Genomic DNA, 25,971 nt, shown 5'->3' on the forward strand with positions numbered 1-25,971 from the left:
TCATTTTAGAACACTTGCTTATAATATCAAAGACTTAAAAAAAAATGACATTATTTATTCTTTATAAATCTTATTGACTGTAAAGTTTCAAGATCATTTTTATTAGTAAATAGCTTGTATTAGGTTCTACTCCTGATATAGTTTTATGCGGGTTTTAACACCCTTAATAAATTCTACTTGTACAATCCTTAGAACAAGCTTTTCCGCTCTCCTGTTTCTCGGTTTATATACATCAAATTCCCAACGCTATATGCCATTTCTGCCCCACTGAAACCCGCCCCCTTTTTTGCGCATTCCTGCCTTAATGATATGTATTTGCATTTGTGTGCTGCAACACATACACACACAAATAGAGTCTCGTGTAAAATTGCATTGGTGTGCGAGGCAACGGATTTGTTTACAATTTGCTTTTCATAGCCAACATATGTTCGACATATACCCATGTGCGATGCTTTATTTACGCGACTGTTCCTCACTGACACCGCTTACCAACACTGGCCAGCTGCAATCCCAAACAGATATTAACGTATGTATACGCGATCGAGTGCTGGAAGGGAAGGGCTTTTGAAGGCGGAGGGGGAGAGGCGAAGCTGTTACACTTATGGGCAAAAGAAAAGCAGCAGCCCAGCGAACAATGGAGCTCAAAACAAATGGCAATGGAGTGAAGCCATTAGGAACACAAAGCAAAAAGCGAGCTAGAAAAAAGTTAAACAAAAACAAGCCTGGAGAGAATAAGAGCTAAAATAGATGGGCAAAGAGATGAAGAAGTTTCAGGGTAGCCAACAAAAGCGTCACAGTCAGTGGCGTATTGTTGATTCTTTTTTTATTTTGGGTGTGGAAACCCTCCAAAATGTGCACAGACATATGTATATTACCCCCTTAATAGTAAACCTAGAAGGTGTGGACAAAACTAAGTGCTTAAAGTTACAGATAAACATAGAAAAAAAAAACAATCATATACTTTAAATTCTTATTTACATAAAATTATATGGTATTTTTGACATTTATGCAAATATCGTCATTTAGATTTTAAATTACATTTATAATATTTGTAAACTGTTTCTTAAATGGATTTCTGTATACTAAAAACTTCGTTAAATTTCATCTGTGTGAATCAACAAAAGGTAAAACTAAAAACAAAACACGTTCGTCCCAAATATTTTTGGATATACAAAATTTGAATCAAATATCATATTTAGAATCATATCATAATCGTTTTCATCAGTGTACAGCTTCCCCCCAAAAGAAAGCTCCTTTATATTTTCTCCGTCAATTACTATCTACTTCCCCTGTTCCACGTTATCACTACAAATCCCCCCTCGGCAGACCACACTCCACCCACTGCAGCGTGATTAATGCAAGCAGTGAAGCGTTCTCCTCAGTTGCTGTGCAAAATCAGGCACACCAACTTTGGTTCAAGTGCAGTTGGTGGGGTTGTGGCAGCCGCTTTTGGAGTTCCAGCAAACGGAAGTTTTTAATTAAATGTGAAAAAATAAAAACGAAATGAAAACGCCGAGCATGGCATACAACCATAACCATCGTCATAGTTGAGCTCAAATACGACCTTGTTGCGGTAGGTAAAAGTCGAGTTCGGCTTTGCCCCCGCCAGTGGGATCCCCACCGACCCGCCCATCGTCTGGAATTTTCATTTTATGGTTATTGTTATTACATTATCAACATGTTGTTATGCAGCATCCAAGCAGCCCAGCCAAGCAGCCCACCATTCGCTTCACCCACTCGCCCGCTGGCGATTTGTGTGGCTTTGTCGTCGTCTTGGCTGCAGACTTATTAAATATCAGCCACATTGTTGCTGGTCAGTGATTTTTATTGAGCGACACGGACAACGACAGACTTTGTTCTGGCTCTTGAGCGATGTACGATGTACGATACACAATGAACATGTACAAGTTTGTTGTTGCTGTATCTGCCTTTTATTATTATAACTGTCTGACGAGCGAGCGTGGGCTAGTCGTCTTCGTCCTTGAAAGTCATTTAAAGATTCCCGCAGACGGAGGGGGCGGATTGGGTGGCAGCGGGGATCGACAGGGCGTCAGATAATGCATTCAATGCGAACCGCATTAATGGAAATGCTGAGGGACACGGGGTGGCAGTCGGAGGGAATGTGAGCAAGAAATGGAGAAGCTCGCTTTCATAGGGAATGTGTAATATGATTTTCTACTTCTTTGGCATGCTCTTAAAGGTGGCAATAGGTAATTTAAAAATTACTTAAACGTGACGAATTGTCATTTAAGATAATTATTTTATCCGAAGCCACAAGTACATAATAAGTAATAAAATCTGAAGCCAATGCGCAGACAAAAAAACTCATTTTTGCAAGAAATAAATTCTTTACATTTTTTTTAAAACCTTGGAAGTCCCAAAGGTGGATAAATTATATTAAATAATTTGTGTTTTAAAATAAGTTTAAGTTATTTAGTTGCTGATTTTATATCCCATTTTAATTTATATCCCATAGTTAATTCATATCTCATATTAATTTAGAAACTCATTGGCATGTCTGTAACTCTAAAAATATTCAAAAAAAGATTTCCAGGTTATTTTAATTTTATATTAAACCGACACCCAAGCCATTGAACTGCATTAACGGCAGGCACAAAATTGTTTAACAAAAAAACAGCTAAGGGGAGCTACAAAGCAGACAATTGCAACAAATTATTCCAACCGAAATACGTAGGCCATTTGATGCTTCACTTGGCAGGCGAAACCACTGCGCGCTGAACGTTGCCGACGGCCGCCAACTGTGCGTATGCGCGATTTCTCTGGCTCTTGACATTGTGGGAAATTCTTTTGCCGAGTGCAGCAAAAACGTTTTTCGTTTGAGTGTGTATTTTTGTGTACGGTATATTACATTACAACGTCGCCTTTGGTTGTAAAACGAACCGAAAAACCCTCTCAAGTGGAAAAGGGAGGGTGTCGCTGGTTGAGGTAAGGCATTCGCTCGATATTACAAAATTCACTTCCAGGAATTTTGAATTTTAAGCAAGCATATTTTTCCCGATTAACAATTCGACTTTTGGTTTTTGCAGCGCTGTGCAAGAATAAATGAGAATCGGATGCCACAAAAAAGCCATCGCTTGGGGGCTTACTAATAAACAACCTGGTTCCTAGACTGATTTACGTTTAAAAGGCATTCAAATCTGTATTTTTGAAGAACACAAAAAAAAAGACAATTCTAATGATAACTAAGGTTTTTTGGGTTTAAAAAATGCTCAATTGGCCCGAACCATCTTGGTAGTATTTTTTATAATTTATTGTATTTAATCATACCTATGTTTTTATCACATAAGAAGCCTGAATTCAGGTATCCACCAAGTTCTTGGAATATAAAAGTTAGTTATGCCACCAATGTCAATTTATGAATTTAAAATTTTAAACGGCTACAAATTTTTTGTAGCTTTATTTCCGCTTTGTTACTTTTTATGATAAATAGGTAGCATCATTCTCTTGCCTCTGAATCCCCATACATACATAATCCTAATAGCCCTCATTTGCCACCTTTTTTTTAATGTGGACTAATCCCAACAGCCCTCATTGCCTCATTGTTTCCATTTTTTGTTTCATGTTTTTTTGTGGGGTATAATTTTTGTGAGCAGCCAAAATGTCTGGTTTGGACCAGTGATTTCAGTTTTGTGCCAATTGTTAAGCATACTCGTTTTCTGGTGTTTTTTATATTGAAAACAATTTATTAATTTTATTTTTGGCGTTGCTATGACAAAATGTGTGTCAAGGGGCAACTTGTCAGTCATAGGATTTCTGCCTGCCTGTCAAATGCTTTTTTGCTCATGAAAAGAAATTGCGCAAAGGCAGCTGCTGTGAATGCCTATTTTCGAGTGTGGGAGTCGATTGCCAAAGATAAGTTCGAATATAGGTGCGCAGATACCAGTACTTAACGCAATTACAGACAGATATGTACAAAACTGGCCCACTGTGTGGGCCTTACCTGCTCGCGAAAGGGAAAATTTCATTTGCTATTTTCAGAGCGTCGGTTGTCATGTGTCATTACCTGCAAAGAAATAGAAACAGAGATGTAAATGAGCAAAGGTTTCATACAGCATATGGTTAGGTGGTGGTAGGTCGACCTAGTGCATGCAGCTCCCATTACATTTCCGCGCCTAACCAGCGAAAACAAGCTGAACTTCACAGCTCGGCTCACTTCCGCTGGCCACTTTAATTACAGGCCATAGCCATAGCCATAGTCAAAGCCAAAGCCGTAGCCGTAGTCTAAGCCAAGCGATTTTCTTGGCCGGGTAAATGAAACCGAACCCCAAGGCAAAGCTCGAGAGCATCGAGAACTGAGCGAGAAGTCTGAAATCGCTTTCGGCTCGAGTGTTTCCACAACTAATTATAAACATGCGATCATCGCAGGCCGCTCTGGCATCATCACGATGGGCAGCAGAAAAAAGGCAAAATAAGCCCCAACACCAGAGCAAAAGATTGCCCTGTGAGGTAGCTCCTTTTTTTTTTAAAAAAGCTATCAAGTAAGTAAGGGGAGTTGGCACATTGGTAGCAGTTTGTCAAATGCTCCAGAGCACTGTGTAATTGCCCCCGAAGAAGCAGCATTAAACGAGTTCCGCCAAGGGGATGGCCGAATCTAGCCCCATTAATACCAACTTGTTGGGCTGGGCATGAAAGTTACTGGAGTTTGCAAAAAAATGCAAAAAAAAAATGCTATTCCTGACAGAATGGCTGTGGCCACTTCAGATTTCGTATCGCTTACGGTTCGCAGTCAAGCTCGGCCTGATCTTTAAGGCCAATTGTCATTACAGGCGACTTGGCTTGCCCACCTGACGGCAATTAAATAAAGTCCAATTAAATCCACGGAATGGAAACAAAATACGAATACAGATAAAGATGGAAATGCAAACAGAAATAAAAACATGAAGAGACAAAGCGAACAATTGCAAATAATTTACCATAAAATCATCATGGAAAATGAAAACCCAGAGAAGGAAAACGGTGAGCAAAAGTGGCCGTGGCAGCCTTTTTTCACATGGACCGGCTAAAATGGAAACCACTTTCAGCAATCCGCAACTAGTTTCAGTGTCTAAGTAGGTTTGGCAAGTGCAACGAGTGCACTGGGCAAGCGGAGCGCGCTGCGATCGCAATCTCTAGCTCGCTCCGCATATCTGCATCTTGCAGATACAAAGCCACAGCAGCAGCCGCTTTCTAAACACAACTCCAGACGCACATGATGCGGTGGGTAGTAGGGGGGGAGGCGGGGGGAGACCTGAGATCTGGTTGGTCTGGTCTGGTCTGGTCTGGTCTTGTCTTAACTGGTGTACGTGTACGTGCTTTCGTTTCAGCTCGTATCGTATCGCTTCAAATGCTCGTTTGTGCCACAACATGGCCTTGAATTTTTAATCAAGTTTCGCGATAGTCTCCGACTTGAAAGAGAGCCCAAAGGCATGAGCTTGGCTGCCCCTGCCCCTTTGCCACAAATTGCCTCGTCATGTTGGCTAAGTTCGTCTTAGGCAGACTTTGTGAGTGTGCGTTTTAGGCACTAAGATCGAAACACGTTCTTTTGAACTTGGCTCGGCACTGCTCTTCAAAACAGCAAATCAGAAACAAACAAAAATATTGCCTCGGTTTTTTGTATGATTTTCGGACTTTATTTTTTTTTGCAAAATGATTAATGAAATATCGGAATTTTGTCTCTCTTTTTTTTTGGCAACAACACTCGTGAAGTATATATGCACATATCTGAGTATGTGTATAATATATTAAAAAAAAAAAAAATATTAATTTACCCGACGGACCGAAAAGTAACAGCAACAAAAACTGCCCGCTGTGCACGAAGGATGGATAAATAATGCAAAAAAAAAGGGTAAAACATAAATAAGAAACAAAAAACCAAATTATTTTAACACCGAAATTATCCATGCACTTATTGTTATTTCCTATTGTTGTTATTAGCAGATATTTACTATTTAACTATTGCAAAATAAAACGTTTGCATTGTCAATGAGCATGCATATGAAATATAAAAGGAGAATAATTTTTAACTTCCCAATAATAATAGCCTTTGAATTGCCTTTTGCTTTCACATTCTTATGGTCAAATTTATTGTACCCCTTTACCAAACATTTTTTTGTTTATGCGGTCTGCATAAATATTGTCAGTGAGAGTTAATATCGAAAATGAAAAAAGCAAATTGAAAATGAACCAACAAAAGAAACCCAATGTCTTAATGTAAAGAAACAACCATTTCGGCGTCTGCTGTTCGTGTAGAATTTCAATTCTTCTTGTGTATTTCTTTTTCTTCGCGTAATTTTGTTTTGTTTGCAAAATCGAATTTCTTCGACAGAAAGTTAAACTGATTTTTAATTAAGTTATGAGAAAACATTGGCAAACATAAATATAAAAGTTAAAAGAAATGATTGCTTTACTACATTACATACATTTTTCGAGTGAATATTTAAAGGTGCTTCTATTTCCTGTTTAAACATTGTTCGCTACATATACATATGTAAACGTTGTTTAATATAAACAGACAAAAATTTGTCACACCGCAGTCCAAACAAGCGACAAATTTTCTCGGCTCTTACTCTTTTCTGTCTTTCCCTTTTTGTGTGTGCGCATTTTAATGACTTTGACTTTGCATTCGGGGTACAAAATACACATATGAAAATGACAGAGTCCGGTCCGTCCTTATGCCCATGTTTTTATATATATTTTATATGTGTTTGCATACTCAGATTGGACAGATCGGACGGGAGAGACAGACAAACAGGCGGAGGCCGAGTGGAATAAATGCCAAATGAGCCACAGTTTTGATTTATTGGGCCCTGCATATTTTTGCATACGCCAACCTCCAGCTTTTCTTCTCGAAGTCGCACTTTAAAATCTGTGCGACAACTCCTTCACTTTAAGATTGGGTCAAATTTGTTGGATCTACAGCTTCTACCTAAACGCATAATTTGCATTTCGGGCAAAAGTTCTCGATGGAGAGGCTTTACCAAATGATTCAATTTCAACGTTGACTGAAAATGCATTCCGAACCGATATGTATAAACCCAACCCATCTCAAAAATGGTTTTCTTGTTAAAAATTGTTTTATGTCGGTGTCTTCGTTTTTTTGGGTGTGTGCACAAATGTTAAAATGTAAGCGAATCGGTTCTGTCTGTTTGTCTCCCCCAGAGTGTTTTTTGGTATTAAAAGTCAAATGAATGCAAAGTCCACATCCTTTCCGATTGCTCTCCTCCAACCTCTGGCCCCGCGAATGTCACATTTTACATGTGTTGTCGACTTTTAACTCGCTTCGCTTGCCTTCTTCATTTGGTTCTCAGTATATCATGTTATGATTATAGGATAGGGGGGTTTATTCGTCATGAGTTGCATGGAATTTGGCCATTACTAAGCCGAGAAAGTCACGCCCGAAATATGTGGTAGTAATTAATCAAATCGCCAGAATTTAAACCAAGAAGGGAAGACAACTTTTATTGGTCCTTGAGTTTTAAATCGAACGATCATAGGTATTGTTGTATTTTTAAGGAAATGTTTGAAGCAATAAAAAATAATAATAATAACAAAGATATTTTTATAAGGTCATAAATCTCTATATTTAAAATTGTGGTTATTAGTAGTAGCCAAACTTTACTTCAACTTGACAATATTTTACACCATTTTTTGGAAGTCAATCTATAAGAATTATTCAAAGTGATAACTTGCTAAGTGTTAATTATGGGTTGCCACTTTGTACTCACTCAAGAAGAATAAAAATAGCTTAGCCTAAGCTAACATTTGGCGCTTCAAACCAATGATATTGTAGTATTGTTGTCCTCAAACATTTTCCTGTTGCGTGAGCTAACGACTTTCGTTTCATTTATGCTTTCTTTTATTCCTGCCGGCGACGCCTATTAAGTATGCGTAATACTTACTAATATGTGAGGATGAGTAATTGAGCGATCCCAATTTGACACTGAGTTGCGTGTGCTCGAGCGTAGCCTGATAAATGAACACTCTCTATGCCCGAAAGCCAATTATTAGTCAGATGCAGATAAGGCAGACCGGCAGGCTAAAGAAAAATTGCAAGCAAATGTTTTGCATTCGTTTGCTCTTGTTACGTTCTTTTGTCTGCTGCCAATTAAATTTTCAAATTCGATAAAAATCGCAAAAAACTCAAAAAACACAAAAAAAAAAACACAAAAAAAAAGGATCAAAAGCATTTGCAAACTACTTAAAATATAAATAAATGGCCGAGAGCCAGGAGCCCGAGTAGAAGTAGAAGAGCGAAGCGAGGCAGATGCCACAATGGAGACCGCAACAGCTGCCAATCCAAGGGGCAGGCAGCACTGGAGGGCCAAAACGAAGACAGAGGACGACAGCAATTGGAATCTAATTTAAAATTAGTGCTTAAAGGATTGAAATAAATTTAGTCAAGCGACGGCTGCCGCTTTCGGCCGTTTTTGCCTTTTCAGCCGACAGCAAAAAAGTAACAGCAGCAAACTCATTGAAAATGCGTCGTCTTTGAGCTCCGGTTCCGGTTGATGCGATGGCAGGTGGCTTGATCTTGATCAGGAATTATTGTGGGGAGCTCTTCGCAAACGGTTTCGGAAATTTGGTAACGAGATAAAAGCAAGCAGAGGCTAGCTTATGCCACTGAAAATGGATCAGTTTGGCTAAATTGTACAGACTTTAACAGAATAGATGTCATAATTGGCAGAATAGATGTCGTAATTGTTAGAAATATTATTGTTATAATTACTATGTGTCGTATTTTCCTACTACTGAATTAATTACTTTTATATTTGCTGTTTGTCTGTTTCGTTTTTTGGCTTTTAATCTTTTGTTTTCTTTTGCCGATTGCCTTCGTTCTTCTTGGGCTCTCTTTTTGCCAGCCTACGGATGTCAGTTTATAAATATAATTCAAAATTTATGGGTTCGAGCCATGGTATGTGCCAAAGACAATTATATACTTTTTTACCGGGTCGTGGAGAGTGCTTCAAATTTGTACTGCCCACGTGAAGAAAAGAGTTTATTGTTTCGACCAAACCTTAAATGTAGAGTAAATACCGTTAGTTGCCTACGCATATTCAACTGGTGGGTTGCTAATTTAATTATCGTCAGCATTAAGCTGCCTGTGACACATTTTTCCCGTCTATAGTTATTGTTGTTTTAAAAAGATTTAGCTGCCCTAAACATTATTGTATAATGATATTTAAAATGGTACAAATATTAATTTAAAATGCCAACCCCTCTTTTGGACTCTAACAAAATCAAAAGACTTAGACAACAAACTTCTGAAAAACTGAAAACTAAAAATGTCTAGCCCATAGCAACTAAAAACGTGATTTGTATACTTTTTGCGAATAAAAAAAGTACCCTTTTACTATACGAGTCTCGGGTAAAAAACACACATTCAAAACTGACCACTGCAAAGCAAACGAAAAAAAAAATTGTTTGAAAATTTAATAAATCACTTTTGATTGCGGCATTGTTATTTTAAATGAAAAAAAAAAACAAAAACACTCCAAAATTTATAATTTGGTTAGACAAAGGGAGAAAAAAGCGAACAGAACAAAAGCTCGGCTCACACATGGCTTAAAATCATCAAAACAGAGTGACAAAAAAGGGGGAAGTCTAAAAGAGGGGCACGGTGAAGCCATTCTAAAGTAAACAGAAAATATAATTTCGCTCTGGCATTGAATGGAAACGATAATCATCCAACATCATAATCATTTCGACCACGTAATTACAAATGAAAATTGTTAACAAAACCCGCGAAAGGGGCTGAGGGATTTATAGCAGTAAGAATAGCCAAGAGTAAGAACAAGAAGTAACAAAAACAGCAATAGCAAATAGAAATCGCGTGTGCGCTGACGCAGCAGAAAAATAACCAAGAACACATTCAAATACAAATTCTACTATTCAGAAAACCACGTCCGCCTTCCCTTTACCACCCCCTTTACCACTCCACCAATACTATAGTACAATTTTTCAAATAGTAAAACTATAGAGGGAGCGATACGGATACCACGCACAGAAGTTGTATTATTATTATTTCTATTTCTATTTCGTTTATTTTTGTGGCCCAGCACACACGTTTTGAGCCAAAAGTGTGAAACGTCTTTTGTTGTTCTTGTTGCCTTATTACGCATCAACATTCAACCTTGAGTTGGGGGGTCAACGGCCGTTTTGGCCAGCGAAAATTCTAACGATTTTTTGTTACCAGCCACAACAACCATAACAATCAGAATAAAAATAACAAAAAATAAGTGGTAAACCTGATGGGAATTACAAAAGCACAACTTGCTTTTGTTAGATGATCGTGCTGGTGATTCGCTTTTATCTGAGTTTGCAGTCATACCAGGCGTATGCGTAATAATTGAAAGTTTAATGAAGGGGTATATAAAATTTAATTTTAAATGGTTACGAACTAATTAGTCCTTACATTAGAATATCTTTTTTTTAATTTATAAATTTCTTAATAAATTTTAATTAACTTTTCGGACACTTCTCCTCTCAATTGAGATTGAGTAGCAGGAGATTGAGTTTGGTAAACAAAGAAAGCTCAACTTTGCAGATCTTCCGCCCTGCAGACTGACACTGACCTTGTCGTGAGCAGATCAAATTAATGATATATTGCTTCCCTTCCCACTGTCAAAATGAGATTGAACAAAGCAAACAAAACCTAAAAAATCAACTCAAAAATTAAACAAAAATTGTTAACGGTACATTAGCAATGCGATCATTGTATTTGCCGACAGCAAATTTTTTTCAGATTTTGACCTTTACCTAGACGGTGTTGTAATATGATATATGGCAAATGTGCGGTCGCAGATCTGTCTCTATCTCTTTTTGTCCTCCACTTCGATGAGGAACAGTCAAAGTCATCAACACGTGTCTTGATTAATACTCACTGATTTTTTCGCACAACGTTTTTAATGGTTGTTATTTCCCACCGAACGCTACTATGCCCTTCCCCATATTTCCCCTTAAACCACCTTCGAAATCGCTTACTTTATGGGTAAGGAAAAAATACTGCAAATAATGAAGGCGAAGCCCCAAAACAACAATATACAAAACAATGAATGTACATATGGACTGATTGTCCCTTTCCATGCCATCTACTTGACCACGATATTTCGGTTTGTGTACAGGTATGAATGTATTTTATATAATAACCGCATATGTGTGTGCGTTTAATTCAAGTTCGCAACGCGTTTTTTTTTTTGTCAATGCGAATCGAAAATAATTGTTTGACCCTGCTGACTTGATTTAAATTCACCAGCAGGAAAATCAACACAACCCACCTGTACAAATATTAAAATTCATGGTTTAACAAATTAGAAACGAATACTAAGAGTAAAACGGTTTTACATTGCCATAAGTGAACGCAAACTAATATTTCTTATTGATCATAATATGACAATAACTTTCTTTTGCATTAATGAAACATATTCTCAGTATTAATTTTAAGTCCTACATATCAAACATCAGTCAAATTCCACCCTACACCGAAGCTCAATTTGGTGTCTAAATTATAGGCAAGTAAAAAACAAAAAGAAAGTAGCTACCAAACTGGTTTGGTTTGTGTGTGTGGGAGTTTGGCGATTGCAATTACCCAGTAATTTCTTAATTGCTTTGCCACACTTCACTTGGGGCGAGTGCGTTTATCGTCATAATTATATAAAAATCGACAAACATACATACAAGTAAAAGTGGCTGAAACTGTGTCAGCTCTAACCGCAGGCATCAGTTGCCGGCTCAAAGCTGAAGGCTAACTCAACCCAAGTCCAAGTCTGAGAGTTTTGCGTTACAAATTTCTTTGATTCCATCGATTGTTTGTGGTGGGTGTTGCTCGTGCTGCTGTTTTTAATTTTGTTCGAAGCTATAGCTGTTGTTTCATGAAGGTTTTTGCAAAAAAAAAAAAAAAAAAAACAAAACAAAAACAAAATAAAAAGAAACAGCTCAGGCTAAACAAATAAACGTTAAGCCGCAAAATGTGTACACATAAAAAATGAAATGTTAAATAAGCACGCACTTACTGCTTATTTGTTTAGAAAAAATAAAAAAAAAAATACAAAAAATAAAATGTTACAAGGTTAGGCCCTGACAACGGCACGAATTTATTGTTTAAATTGAACAAACAAAACTTTTAGCACAGAAAAATAATGAGCGAAACCAAATTATGCGAATAATTGGGCTAATTGTTGACCGATTTTTGTTGGCTTAAAAAAATGAAAAAGTTCAAGTGATTGGTGATCTATAAAATTTTCTTCACATCACTATAGTTTTGGTAAGCTTTCTTGCACAGATTTAATTTCTTTAGTTCAAAAGAGTTTTAAATGCTAGGTTGCTTACCTTATAAAATCGATAAACTATTACTTTTAACTACCAACACAGTTGACTAAAAGTTATACCAATTTGAGTATGGACCGATCCCGATCAAAGCGTCAGTTGAATAAAAATATTTATGTAGCACCCTTTATACTTGATTGACTCTCAATTTCGACCGATAGACCTATTCCTATCTCTAAGCGAAATGTCTTAAATCAAATAAAAACCTTTATTTCCATACATTTGATCTCAAAGATCCAACTGTTAAATTCGCTTTCATTTGACTTCCCAGAAATTGTAGTGTGCATTCCACTTGGCTAAGGCAATCTGCGTTTCAGTCTGGGACAGCTCTATATGCGTTTTCCGTACATTTACTACAACCTAGTCGTCGCCTTATCTTATCAGGCTGACGGAGCCGAAGAAAACACGGGGAACAATCAAGGCGAGGAGCATACATTGAGGAGGAAGCAATGGAATATTGTTTATATTAAGAACAAGAAAAAGAGCAGTATTTTTATGGCAAAATAAATAGCACAAATGTGCATTATCAGCTAAGTGCTGGTATCTACAATGTGCACACGCACAGGCGCACACACTCTCCGGCCCACCAACACACAGGCACTAACCCCAATTTGAACTGAACGATTGTGGGGCACCGTGTTATCATCGACGCCCGAAAAAAAATAAACCCAAGCACACAAAACAGACAACGCCGCGAAAGAGAAGCAAACAAAAATGGGCAGCGAAAGTTGACAGTCACTTTTCTACTTCCCCTCTCTTAGTTTTGTATTACCCTGATTAGGTGTACCTCCAGAAAATGTATTTGGAGCAATTGACCAGGGTGGTACTAAAATATTGATTCCCTGCACGCAAATATCGCATCAACCTCAATTACAAACCACTGACCAACCTGCTGCGAACCCTGTCCCCAACCCAAGTTGAACGAACCGAATTAAAAAAAAACACCTAAACTCGCAAATTCAGTTCGTTTATGCCCTGCGACTAATTAAAATAATTATTGCTGGGACTTCCGTACTTCTCAGCCTGCAGTTTTAGTGGGCCCCGTCGACCCTGAACTTGAACCGACAACTATGAGTCAAATAAAAAATAAGCAACAAGCAAGCGGCATAGTGCAAATTAACCAAAATCGTTAAAAGTGAACACAAAACCCGGACTGCCAGTTCATGAACTCTTTGGCCAAGTGTGAAGGTTAAATAGCTTTGAACAAAGGAAAATAAACACGTTTGGCTGGCTTATAGGAAATGCGAGTATGATTTTTTAAAGCCCTATCATAAAGTAGTTAGTTCGTTGTCTCTTCTCGTCGCCATTTACATATCCAGATGTCAGAGTCGAGTGTATAAGTATTTGTCATTTGGTGGTCATTAGCAAAGTTAGCGATGCGTTCAATTGTTAGCTTTTTTATTAAGAAATATATAAATATATATTTCTTTTTTTTGTTAATACCAAACGTCATTTAATTTTTATAATGTAATAAAAATAATTAAGAAATCAAATGTATATAAATAAATACATAAATCTTCCCAAATGAGTGCTAGCCTAGTTCGAGCCTAGTGTTTTTGGCTTATATTCTCTTAAGACATTATAACGAGCGTTTTGAAGAGAACTTTTCGTGGACAGAAAGAGAAAGAGCATCGCTCTAGCGAGCTATTCCCATTCACATTTCAAATAATACGAAACAAATTCTGATTACGAAAAAGATTTGTTGGTTGTTGTAGTGCGTGCGGGTGAGTGGCTTTTTGGAGTGAGTTCTAGTTGAGTCAAATCACCTTAATCACCTTTCGGCCCATTACGAAAGAGTGAAAGATGACGCCCACGCACCAGAAATGCGTGTGCGTTTCCAATTTGGGTTATTATTCGTGTGCTGCCGAATGCTGCCCTACTTTCCAACATACAGATACGTATACCCGTGCGGGTGTAATAGTTGTTGCTGCCCGGCCGGCGATTGGAGTTCCGAATGTTTTGGGCCCGTCACAAGATGCGTTTCGGGCAACAAGAACAACGAGAACAACAATAACAACCGATAAGTGACCGACCGGCCTTCCCGACCTATTTCTCGGGCGGCACAGTTTTGATGGGTACCGAATTCGGTGTGTGCTTGCCTACCATATTTTTGCTCGTTCGTTTGGTTCAATTGACAGATTCAGGTCAGTGTATAGTGAGCGCTTTATTCAGTCGCCCTCGAAGAATAATAAATGTAAATATTGACTGCTTATATTTAAATGAGGAATACAAAAAATGTACAATAAAGAAATGAGCCGATTTTTAGTGTAAAGTTAACAGGGAAATGGAAAAAGAATTGGTTTTTTGGGAAAACCAAGTTTTAAAATAGTAAAATCACAGTACTTCTTGTTTTGTTTCACTTAACAACTCAGTGACACCTTTCACGCCTTCAATATATCAACATTCATTATATCCATTTTCAACGTACTATTAGGAATTACTTTTAAACGAGAATTTAATGAAATGGCGGAAAATAATATCCGCTTTTGATTCAGCCTATATTTGAGTTTGTCTACTCAGTAAAGCTTCACCGGACATGAGCTGGGTCTAAGAACTGAATTCACTACTCAACTCAGAACATAACATAAAACAATCCAGCAGATTTTCTTTACCAGAAAAGAAAACTCGTGTTCAATTTTCCAGGTCATTGTGTGCCTGATCAAGTAATACAATACAGCCCAAAACGATTGCGTTTATTTAGTTGGAGGGGGAAATAACTTCCTTAATTGATTGTGAAACCGTACGCCGCAAGAAATCTTCAATTGAAATTGCCACCAGCAGCAACTCTCATTTACTCAATCGTAGCAATTGATTGGGGAAAAGGCGAGAGAATTTAATGCTGCTGTGGAAAAGTTTTTCCAGCATTTCCCTAGGTGTTTTGCCTGCATCTCCTCAGCCATGCCTTTGCGGAGCGTGGGCCCCTCATGCTGAGTGAGAATTTATAGCTAATGCCTGTTGTCGTGGTCGAGCTAGCTGACCTAGTTTCTGGCACGCACTATCAGACGCACCGCCTCCAGCCGCCGCCGCAATTCCCCCCACTTCATTGGTCTTACTCGCTGACGCTCGGTAAGCGTAATCAGAAAAGCTTTGATAAGGTGCTTGCTCGTGGTTTTCACATACCTGTAAAGAGAGAAACAAATTATTCAATTAGTCAATGATATCTTTGATAGGGGAAAAGGGATTTAATATTTATTTAAAGTCACAATTACATTAAGATTTCGTTTGAAATATTCTTCTAACTTTGGATTCATAAAGTTAGTATTTTAATTACACGCATCTATTTTACATGAAGAAATAAAAAGTCTCACTTAATATACCTATTTTTAGCACCTTTTATTTTTGTTTAGCTGTTAAACTTTGCGTGACAACTTTTTACGATTTGCAGGGTCAAGGGTTAAGCTCACGTAATACTCTTAACTTAATGTGGAAATCCACCTCATTTTCGCCGGACGGGCCAAATTATGATCAAAAATGATTTTAATGAGCTCATCATAAGGGGTGTGAATACCTCATATAAATCCCAAAAGATGGCATATATATATATTTTTTTTTTCGATGATTAATCATATTTTTTTCGACTCAAATTAATTGGCACAAAGCAAACAATTTGACTGCTTAGCATGAGGTGCAAAACAAATTAGAAGCAAAAATTAAAATAATTGTAAAACGCGAATGTTTGAATATATTATTGCGGATATACATTTATAGTTATTTTTTGCGCATTTAATTGGGCTCGTATTGGTGTCAATGCCAAAGAATTGATTGTGCATTAAATGTAAAGATAAATTACATTTAATTGTGATACCCATAAACCAGACTTTAAAGAACAACTAGAAAAATGTTATCTTTAACCAAATGAATAAAATATTACAGTTTAAAAATGGCTTAGACATTTAAAATTCGGTAAACCGACAATATGAAATTCATTTGGTTTTGTTTTTTGCTTTGCTGTTGATCGATAGAAATAAAATCGGTATTTATTATTGCTAACGGTCAAATACCGTTTACCGCATTAACAACAATCCATCGAAATGATCTCTTACACGGATTTTTCTCGTGAACCAGGATCGCTGAAATCCACTTTGCATTTTCAGATCAATCAAGACAGAAGCTGCATTTGAGATTTCTCCGCACACTGTCTACATGATCCCCAAAAGCCTTTCGCCACATCCAATTTTGCACTTTCCTCCAAACGCTGCCCGCCAGCTGATTTCAAGTTCACAATCGACAGACAGACGGCAAACAATGGGAAATTTATGCAAAAATGATTATGCTGTTTTGGGGGAGTGGGGTGAGGGAGAAAATTGCCAGCAATCAGCGGCGCATAAATCAAAAAAATTTGATTTTGATACAGCCATCTTTTGTCTCTCTCTCCTCTGTGGCCACCTCTTTTTGCCGCGATGCAGCTGAACATGAACATGAAAATGAAAAAAAAAAGAGGGGCAAAGAAAAAGTGGAAAATCATGGCTCAGCGGCGAGCAACAACAACTTTCACCCGGCCAAGGAGAGCGAGATGGGGCAGAAAGAAAGTGAGACAACAACTTTATTGCTTTTATAGAAGCTCAAAGTGAAGAAGAAAGTTAAGAAGCAGAATTCCCATTTGAGTCTGTGTCTGTGTCTGTGTCTGTGTCCGTGTCGTAACTGAGTTTGTGTTAGTGCATGGCTGAAAACTCGTTTGGGGAGTAGAAGAAAGTTGCTTCGGCCGCTTTAAGAATGCTGCACTAATTGGACGGTGGCGAGAAAGAGATGGCAACTGACCAGGGCTGGCCAGTGTGTTAGTTGGTCGGCATTCAAACCTTTGATTGAGGAAGATGTATCTCTTACAACACTTTTCTGCCCCAAGGGTATCTCTATCCCTTGGCGTCTTTCTCTTTGCTATTGCCTAATGCCAAGTATTCTTGGAATATTTGGTTATTTCTCGCCTGCTTTTTGTTTGTTGTTTTCATTTATTTATGATCGCCCTGTCTCTCTCTCTCTCTTTCTTTCTTTTCACTTTTTATTTCTCTGCGGCTAATCGAGAATAGAAACAGACACTCACACTCGTTTTGGGCGTGTGTGTATTTTTTATACACAAATATTTCACAATCTTTTTTCGCTTTTTATTTGGACAACATTTGTGCATACACACTACTGACATAGTTCGGCCTTTTCTCTAATAATTGTCTATAATATTTTTAAACGCACAGTGGGGCAGAGCAGGGTTGCAATAGATGAATTTTAATATTTTGCAGTCGAGCTTTTTAAGTTTTTAACTAACTACTACCCATTAAAAAAAAAATCGACACCCAGAAATCGTCAAATAAGTCTATTGAATGAAAATAATGTAAATATAAAACTTAAAGCTTAAACTTTAAAAATCTTGGGCAATGTATTAATATCAATTTAACAAAAAATGTATTCATTAATGTCTTATTAAAACATTAACTTTTTGTTTCTCCAGCTTGATCTCGATCTTTTTCTTGCTCTTTCTTAGCTTTTTGAGTTGTGAACTGTTGCAGCTGCATTTGATTGTAGCTCACTTCAATCGAATTTTAAATAGTTCGCACCAACACACTCGGGCAGATGTGCTTGTATATGAAACATTTCTAGTAGCGTCGACTTGCTTTTAGTCACAGCTGCAGGCCGGTTGTGTCATTAACCTATAAAAACGTGTTCGCCTAGAGTGGCAGTGCAAGTGAGAGAAGAGTCGGAGTGAGTGAGAGAGGAAGTGGGAAAGATAACTAACAGTTGTCCATTGCTATATTGCAGTTGAGCGCCGCTCCCCTCTTTCTTTATTTAATTTCAAATTAATGCCAAGTCTACGAAAATAGCCAACAAGAATGCAGCACACATATGCACATCTATATGCAAATGCCGAATCACGACGTCACATTCGGTTGTGAGTAACTGGCAAAACGGCAAGTTGAATTTATAAATCTGTAGCACATGATATGAATCACGTCGAAAAATTTAGCGAAAAGAGAGCAATAACATTCCCATATTAAATATATAATCAAGATCTCTAGCTCGATGCATTATCTGATTCTTGGGTATTTCGGTAGCTAAGAAGCAAAATAATGTTAAAAAAAATGTTGATATTTGAATTGGATGTTTTAATTGTTCCAATGTTTAATTGTAATAGTTCGGTTGCAACGATAACAAGCACGTCCCTTACAATATTTTAACTGTCCTCAAATTACTTGTAATAAATAAATAATAAATAAATAAGTAGAGAAAACCTTTATAATTGTTTAAGTTATGGGTATAATAATAATTTGTGTTTGCTTTTTTCAAAATTTAAAGGATATAGGATATTTGTATAAAGTCTTTCAAAGTTAACGTTTATAGATCAAACCAAACCAGATTCAGTTAGTTCTTAAGAATTTTTGGAGCAGTAATTTATAAGTGTTATGGATGACGATTAATCGATATGCCCCCGACTCCGATATCTTAATGTCTTAATGACAGTTTTGCAAAAATATAAATAAACACGACTAGAAGTCAAAGTCAAGCGACTGTCAGAGGGACTTATCAATGTCAGTCGGCATTCTCGCACTGCAACTACAAACAAACAAAATAAATAGCCAGCCGCAACAACAACAATAACATCGAACAACTCGTTTACAGCAACTGTGGACACAATGTATCCGACTGGGGAAAGAGGGGGGTTGTGGGTGGTGGTTGGTCGCAGGCGAGTTGAGAGCGAAAACAATTGCAATTGAAAAAGAGAGAGAAAAAGAGAGCCGCTAATTAGTGGGGGCTCGGGTTCTTGGCGCTTCGCTTCGCTGGCACACGAAGTGCTTCGTGTTCGGTTCGCATGATCGCGATTGTCGATTGCTGACAGCAGCAGCAGCAGCAGCAGCAGCAGCAACAACAATAACATCGAAAACAGCAACTACGACAACAACAACATCGAAAACAACAAAAACGGCAACAACAACAACACTACTGTGAAATGGCGGCACAAAATCATTGACCTCAATTTTTTCGTCATGCGAACACAGACACACACACACTTCAATATCTGAGTACTCGCGGGTAATTGCATCGGTGTGAGCGCGAGTGCAAGTTGAAATAAAAAGCTGAAAAATACATATATAAATAGGAAAAACTTGTCAACTGGCGTTATCGTTTGCAAGTACGGGTATTTTATTTAAATTGTATGCCATTGTATAACTGCTATTCAACTTCATTTGCGGCTGTCCTTGAGCATCGGGATTCGCTTTGAGCAAATTATGTCATAGAAAAGTACGAATATCGAACAACCCCAGAGAGTTTGACAAAAGAAATGCAAATAAGCTAGCCGGAATGGAAGCAAAATGAAATGAAATGAAATAAAATGAGATGAGATGAAACGAGCAGCAGTTGTGCAAAGGCACGCACACACGATTTGTTGTTGCTGCTGCAACAACACCTCTTTTTCAGGGGGTAAGGTCATGTACTTGAGCTTTTGCTCCGTTAAGCACGTACGCCAGAACGGGATAGCAGGCTGTGCGAGAGAAACAGAGCTAACAGTCAATGTCCTTGAGGATTGTTTGGTTTTTGTCGGGTCTGGCCCAGTTGCAAATGCAGTTGTGACCCAGTTTGGAATTTTTGGGTGAATCGAGCTAAATCCGGTGCAGTAATAAAAAGGGTCAATGAAAACGTAATGTTGGCAATTGGAAATCTTTTTAATCACTAAGCGATAAAGATGAATCCTAAACCAAATAAAAGCTCGAAACATACATATGTACTTACAAATGTATATCCAGTTATTTTTAATGCTTCCATATAAAATAAAAAAAAATTAAGTCAGCTGAGAAGTGTTTTGCTAAAAATGCAACACTGCTTTGCTTTGTGATATGATCAAACAGTAAGAAAACATCACTTTAGGATATTTGCATTTGCCACAATTGAAATGTGGGACAGTCTCTTATCTTGTTTGCATAGTAATTTTTGTTTCAGAAAAACAACATTGTTTAAATCGAACTCAAACGAACAGCATTGCAGGAATGCAAATTCAAGAAAATTTATTTCAGAAATTAATAGATATTATTGGGCTTACATTTGAGAGTAACTTTGAAGTGCATTGTTTAAATTGAAATTGGTTTTTAGGAAATATGTGAAACTAACCAAATAATAAAAAACAACCATACTGAGCGTCATATGGACTTATACCATAAAAACTGCATTGCATACAACTGTCGTAACCCAGACTGGCCTTGACCTGCCCGACTCAGAAGTAGACCCAGTCCGGCAAAGAGACAAACACAAACCCATGACCCAGACGCCAACTAAGACGCATCGATTGCAGATACTGGCCTTGAACTCCCGCCCACATCCTCATACGATTTAGGTCAAATGCAAATGCCGTCCTGCTGCCACTGTCTCTGTTGCTGTTTCTGCTCCTGACCTGACCTGGTTTCCCCCATTTGGCACGAGGTCAGTGCCACAACAACGAGCGAGGGCGCGCACGAATCGCCCGAGGTGACGTCATAACAGCCCTGCTCAACAATTGCAGTTGCAACGAGCAAGCAGGAAGCAAAGAGTCGAGGAGCCGAAGAGCCCAACAAGCAGAATTCCTTCAGTTTCCCCTTTTCGGCTGCTCGCAGCGGGGCGGCCCTAAATATAGAACGACTTGAGGTAGGTTCGGGCTCGAAGGCAAGCGTTGCATCAGAAAGGCCACCAAACCGCCCTTATGGCTGCACATGGCCCGGGGAGCGTCTACATGACATGCACTCTTCCATGACGCTGCTGATAATGTCGAACAACAACAACAATGCTGGCTGAATGCTGGCTGTGTGCGTGTTGATTGCACTTTCCAGCGAACGCGCTCTGAAGATCCAGGGGAACCAAAGGAAAAAAAAACCATAAAAAGTGCTTCATAAAAGACGCTCGTCCAATAAAATATAATTAGTAAGCCGTGCACTCGGAATACAGAGAATGGGCATTGCTGACTACAAATGAAAAGGGAGAATGACGGTAGACTAAAGGTAAAGGCAGGGTAAGCTTTAAAAGTAAACCCAAATACTTAACATTATCGTTATATTTTTTCCCAATTATCTGCACTTTTGCAACGTGTTTTTGCTATTAGTTTTTTATTTAAATTATTTACTTGTTAAGAGAAAGCGTATTTAGCGGTGTATTATAGTTAGTAGTATTCAAAAGAAAGCGTTTTTGACTCTATCTGAATATGTATAGGGATGTTTATGTAAATAAAGTTTTAAAAAAAGCGGAATACAACATTAACAATTTTAATTTTAGAACTGGTTAAAGCCTGTCTGTAATACAAAACAATGAGTTTTACCCTCTGAATTTTTGGATAAGTTAAGGCACACTTGTTGATTTCGTCAAAACTGCATGTGCATATTTTACTTTACTTGTTGAATATTATCTCTGATCAACTAATGGTAAAACGATCTCTGAAAGGTCTATAGGTCTTACCTGATGAAATGGAATTCGCTGAGTCGCTTCGCGGCGTGTGCTGCATTCCCAGGCCACCCACTCCGACTCCGCCCACTCCGACACCACCTCCTCCGCCGCCTACGACTCCTATAATGCCATTGCCATTCGTGTGGTGGAGCAGACCCATTCCTCCGATACCGCCACCACCACCCAGCCCATTCTGCTGCAGGTGAAGCTGCTGGTTGCTGGGCGTCGTCGGGGTGGTGGAGTTGATGAGGTTGTGGCCATTCTGCATCTGCTGCTGCTGCATCCCGTTGTGCCCTCCATTGAGCATCCCGTGGCCATTGGCTAACGCACCCAGATTGGTGGCACCCGGCACATAGTGGCCATTGGCGGAGCCTCCATTCCCGTTGCCGTTGATCGGGATGATGGTCGTCTGGGCGGGCAAAGTGCTGGAGCAATTGTGCATGGCCAGCGTGATGACGCTCTGCTGCTGCTGCTGATTCAGGCCGTTGCCGTTGGGGGTGTTGTACGAGGCTGACTCGGGGCCGCAGAGCCAGAGATCTTGGTCGCAGTAGTCGTGCGAGTCCAGCGACGAGGGCGACATGTTCACGCCCGAGGGCAGGACGAGCCCGTTCGAGGAGGAGGTGACCTCCGAGGACGACTCCTCCGGAAGGCGCATGAAGCCGCCGTTGTTCGACCAGCGCCGCTTCATCCTCTGGTAGCCGATGGTCGCCGTTTTGCTGCCGTTTCTCAGATCACTTCACGTCGGCTGGGGACAAGGGGCTTGTCCCTGGCAGTTGTTCGATATTTACGGAGAAGTACTTTCTCCTGGTAAGATCCTTTTGTTGCTGTGCGAAGCTCGGCCTGTGTTGTCCGAGGTTCTGCTGCTTACTTGTGGTGGTGTTTTTTTTTTTTTTTTTTTTTTTTTTTTGTGTTTGATGGCTGCTCTAGTATTTTTTGCGCACTTGCTTGCGTTCAAAATACATTTTCGCCCGAATTCCTGCTCATTCAGTACGCGGAACAATCAGAGCTGCAATAAAGAGCGGGTACAACCCATAAAGATGACTCAAAAGTGTCCCAGAAAAACCCGTTCTAAGCTCGATTGTTGCTTCAACATTTTGTGGTCACACTGGAAAACGACGAGACGGTTCAACGCACCTGGGCGGGGGCAAGCTCATGAAATTTTCATTTCATTTAATTGCAAATTTGCGCTCTACCTTGAACACGACGCTGGGCTAAAGCTAAGCCAGCCCCCGGAGAGTGAGTGAAGTGAGCTAACCCAGGCGAAAGGAATACGTAATTCTTGAATAGATCAACCCCAGGCCGGCCCGACACATGTGGCGTATCTTGCGGGGAAATCTTCAGCTCGTTTAGCGGGAACTCTTCTGCAGAGATTGCAAACATTTGATAGGCCAACTCCAACTGAATTTATGGTCATATGTATATGAGTTGAACTGACAGCAGAATAGATTACTTCACTTTTCGCAACAATTAATCTGATTTTTTTTTTCTCACTTCTAGTACGATTTATGGTCTTTGCGAATCTTGGACACATAATTGTCGCCAAAATTGATGGTCTATCTGTGCCGTGTTCTCAAATTTCTACTGAATTTAGATCTGTCATGTTTATTTAGTCCAAGTCTATCTATCATTTAAAATAGAGTTTTTACTTCCTCATCCTAACCAATCAATATTAGTTCCCTATTTGCACACATTTTTCATGTGTGTTACTCTGTTTGAACACTTGTCATACTTATCTAAGCGTCTTGACAGCCGTTTCTGTTTACCATCTCCATCCTCAATGTCCGATGTGTGTTTGTAGCTCAAACAAAGTAGGAAACGCAAACAAAAACAGTTGGCGGGGAAATCGGCGGAATCTAGGCAGCTGAGGAAATTTCCCACCCTTCTATGCGATTCTCAATCACTTTACTTGTGTAGTTCTTTAAAAGCGTCCACTGCAATAAAAAGTTTTCCACCTCTCTTGTCTCCCTTGAAGTCAGTAACGCGGCAGTTATAAAGGGTTTATAAAAACAAAAATCAATGGTATTAGGATTTCCATTTCGGTAAAACATATTGTAATAAAGTCCAACAATTACAATTTAATTATTCCCAATTGCCATTGTTAAATGGGTTAACTATTTATTGACTGAACAATCTCTTCATCACCGCCATCATATAGTAACATTCGTCCCATTTGGAAAGCGGGCAATTGCTGGCACTTAATTAGTGAAAGTCAATCGATAAGCAAGACAATTGGCATAAATAAATATTTAATGCCACCGGCATATACTACATTGGCAATTGTTAAGCAATTAGTCATGGTCAGGTCAGTGAGAGATGGGCATTATTCGAAATCTTAAACACAAGAATCGTTCGAATTTCGATTGATTTTGCAATGCAGGGCGAACAGCGCGTTTGGATAGCCGCTTGACTCATTCCGCGACTTACAGGTGAATCATTATTTTGTGTACTGGATATCGACAGTTTCAAGCTGAGCGTCTCCACCCCCCCCGAACTCCCCCTCCCGATCTTCTTTTATGGGCTAACCACCATTAAGAGACCGGCACAATTAATAACGAGAGGGAAAGAGCCAAACGATAATAAAGCAAAAGTCTGTAACTTTTCGTCTCTTTGTGTTATAAAGCACCAAAAACTGGTTTCATGCCAACTCTGGTTGCCTTGGAGAGAGCGAGACCGAGCGAAAGCTTAGAACAAAATCGAAAAGAATCACGATCATACTCAAGAAGAAGAAGTAGAAGTAGAAGAATCGCTAAGAAACAGCCAGCAGAAAAAGAAAAGGGAAGACTAGTCTAAGCTTGAGTGGCGGGGGGGGTTTTAGGGGGAGGGTGGGGCATGGGCACTGAGCCGAGATTTGATTTTGGCCCGCATTAAGGAAAAAACCTGTCGCCCTCGCTGCCAACGTCGCTGCCGACTGAATTCGTCGAACAGCAACACAAAAACAATACAAACAGGTTGTTCTTTGGCGTTTTTGCTTTGTTGTCTACAAAAATATTTCTGAAAACATCAGAAGAAGCAGCGAACGGAGCGCGTATTTATCGCATCGGGAATATACTATACACACATTATATATATATATATATATACGGGGTGTATATGAGCGAGATGCGCTGAGATATATACGTATAAACGACATTTATGGCATTTTTGTTGTCTTGTTGTTTGCTGTTGATGTTCTCTGTTGCGTTGCTTTTTTTATTATTTTGCTCATTTTACTTTTTTCTGCGGTTTTCCCAGTTTTTGTTCTGCTTCTGGGGCTTGGTCTGGAGTACAAAAGGCGTTAAAAAAGAGTCGGAAAGCTAAACGCGCAGAATCAGATACCTTTACCTTTCTCCTGCTCCCCTCACTCACCCTTTCCCTCTACTATTCGCCTGAGCGCTAGAAGGGGTAAAAATAAGAACAAAACAAAACGGAAAATTCTTCTGCCAGCTGAAAAATTTGTTACGCCTTGAGTGATGGATGAATAGCGGAGGATGAGGGGTGCTATGAAGGGAAAGGTAGCATACACCTCTATTTTTAGCATCGTAGAATACATAATGGGAATTTGAACAGTCAACAGGTTGGGAGTTCTAAAGCTTACTTCCCTTCACGTTCAATTAGATGCCATGAGAGTTTTTGAGTCTAAAAACAAGGTCTGATAATATCTGAATTGGATCTACGGTCAATTAACTCAAAACAATCGTCATTAAAGGTTAAAAATGTACTTATCTCAGTGAAATCAATACAAGTTTAAAGAAAAATATTTCCAAAGAATGTTAAATGTACAAATTTATGGCAGATATTATTTGAAAACGCACTCGATCTAATATTTTGATTGAAATCTATTTACCATATGTTCATGCGCAAATTGATTCGAACAGTATAGGACTGCCATCGATTGTAGCTTTAACCCAAGTTGACCCCAAAAGCTTGGCTGACCCTTAAATGTTAGAGGGATTTCCTGCTGGAACGTTTCCACTCGTACAAAAGTATGTCAATGACTGGCACGCGACCAGCGATTGTCAGGAGTCCGCGCCTTTTCCCATACCCTTTCCATATCCTTTCCCTACCCACAGACTGCCCCAAAACAATGTTCTCCAATGCAATAAAGTTTATGAACATTGCGACAGTGCCAACAATTGTTGTACACGCTACTGAAATCGGTGGGTGGTGGACATTTAAGCCTCCTACTCTTGTAGAGCGAAAACAATTAAACATCCGCCATCGGCTTGTCCAGTAGGAATAATAGGCCCACAAACACAAATCCCCATCAGGGCACTCTCACAC

The 25,971-nt window shown here is 39.0% G+C and overlaps 1 protein-coding gene across 3 annotated transcripts in view; it reads right to left on the bottom strand.

Moving 5' to 3' along the window:
- LOC108135959 (ecdysone receptor) overlaps positions 1 to 25,971 on the bottom strand; it is a 69,129-nt gene that overhangs the window by 7,844 nt on the left and 35,314 nt on the right. The window contains exon 2 of one of the 3 annotated variants that reach the window (XM_017256910.2): positions 21,724 to 22,717. The exons of the other annotated variants lie outside the window; for them this stretch is intronic. Coding sequence (XP_017112399.2) covers positions 21,724 to 22,399 — 676 coding nt within the window. The 5' untranslated portion in view covers positions 22,400 to 22,717. The remainder of the gene's footprint in view (positions 1 to 21,723; positions 22,718 to 25,971) is intronic. 3 annotated transcript variants of the gene reach the window in all.

The sequence above is a fragment of the Drosophila elegans genome, unplaced genomic scaffold (genome assembly GCF_018152505.1).
Source record: "Drosophila elegans isolate 14027-0461.03 unplaced genomic scaffold, ASM1815250v1 contig_520, whole genome shotgun sequence".
In the NCBI taxonomy this organism is placed as follows: Eukaryota; Metazoa; Arthropoda; class Insecta; order Diptera; family Drosophilidae; genus Drosophila; species Drosophila elegans.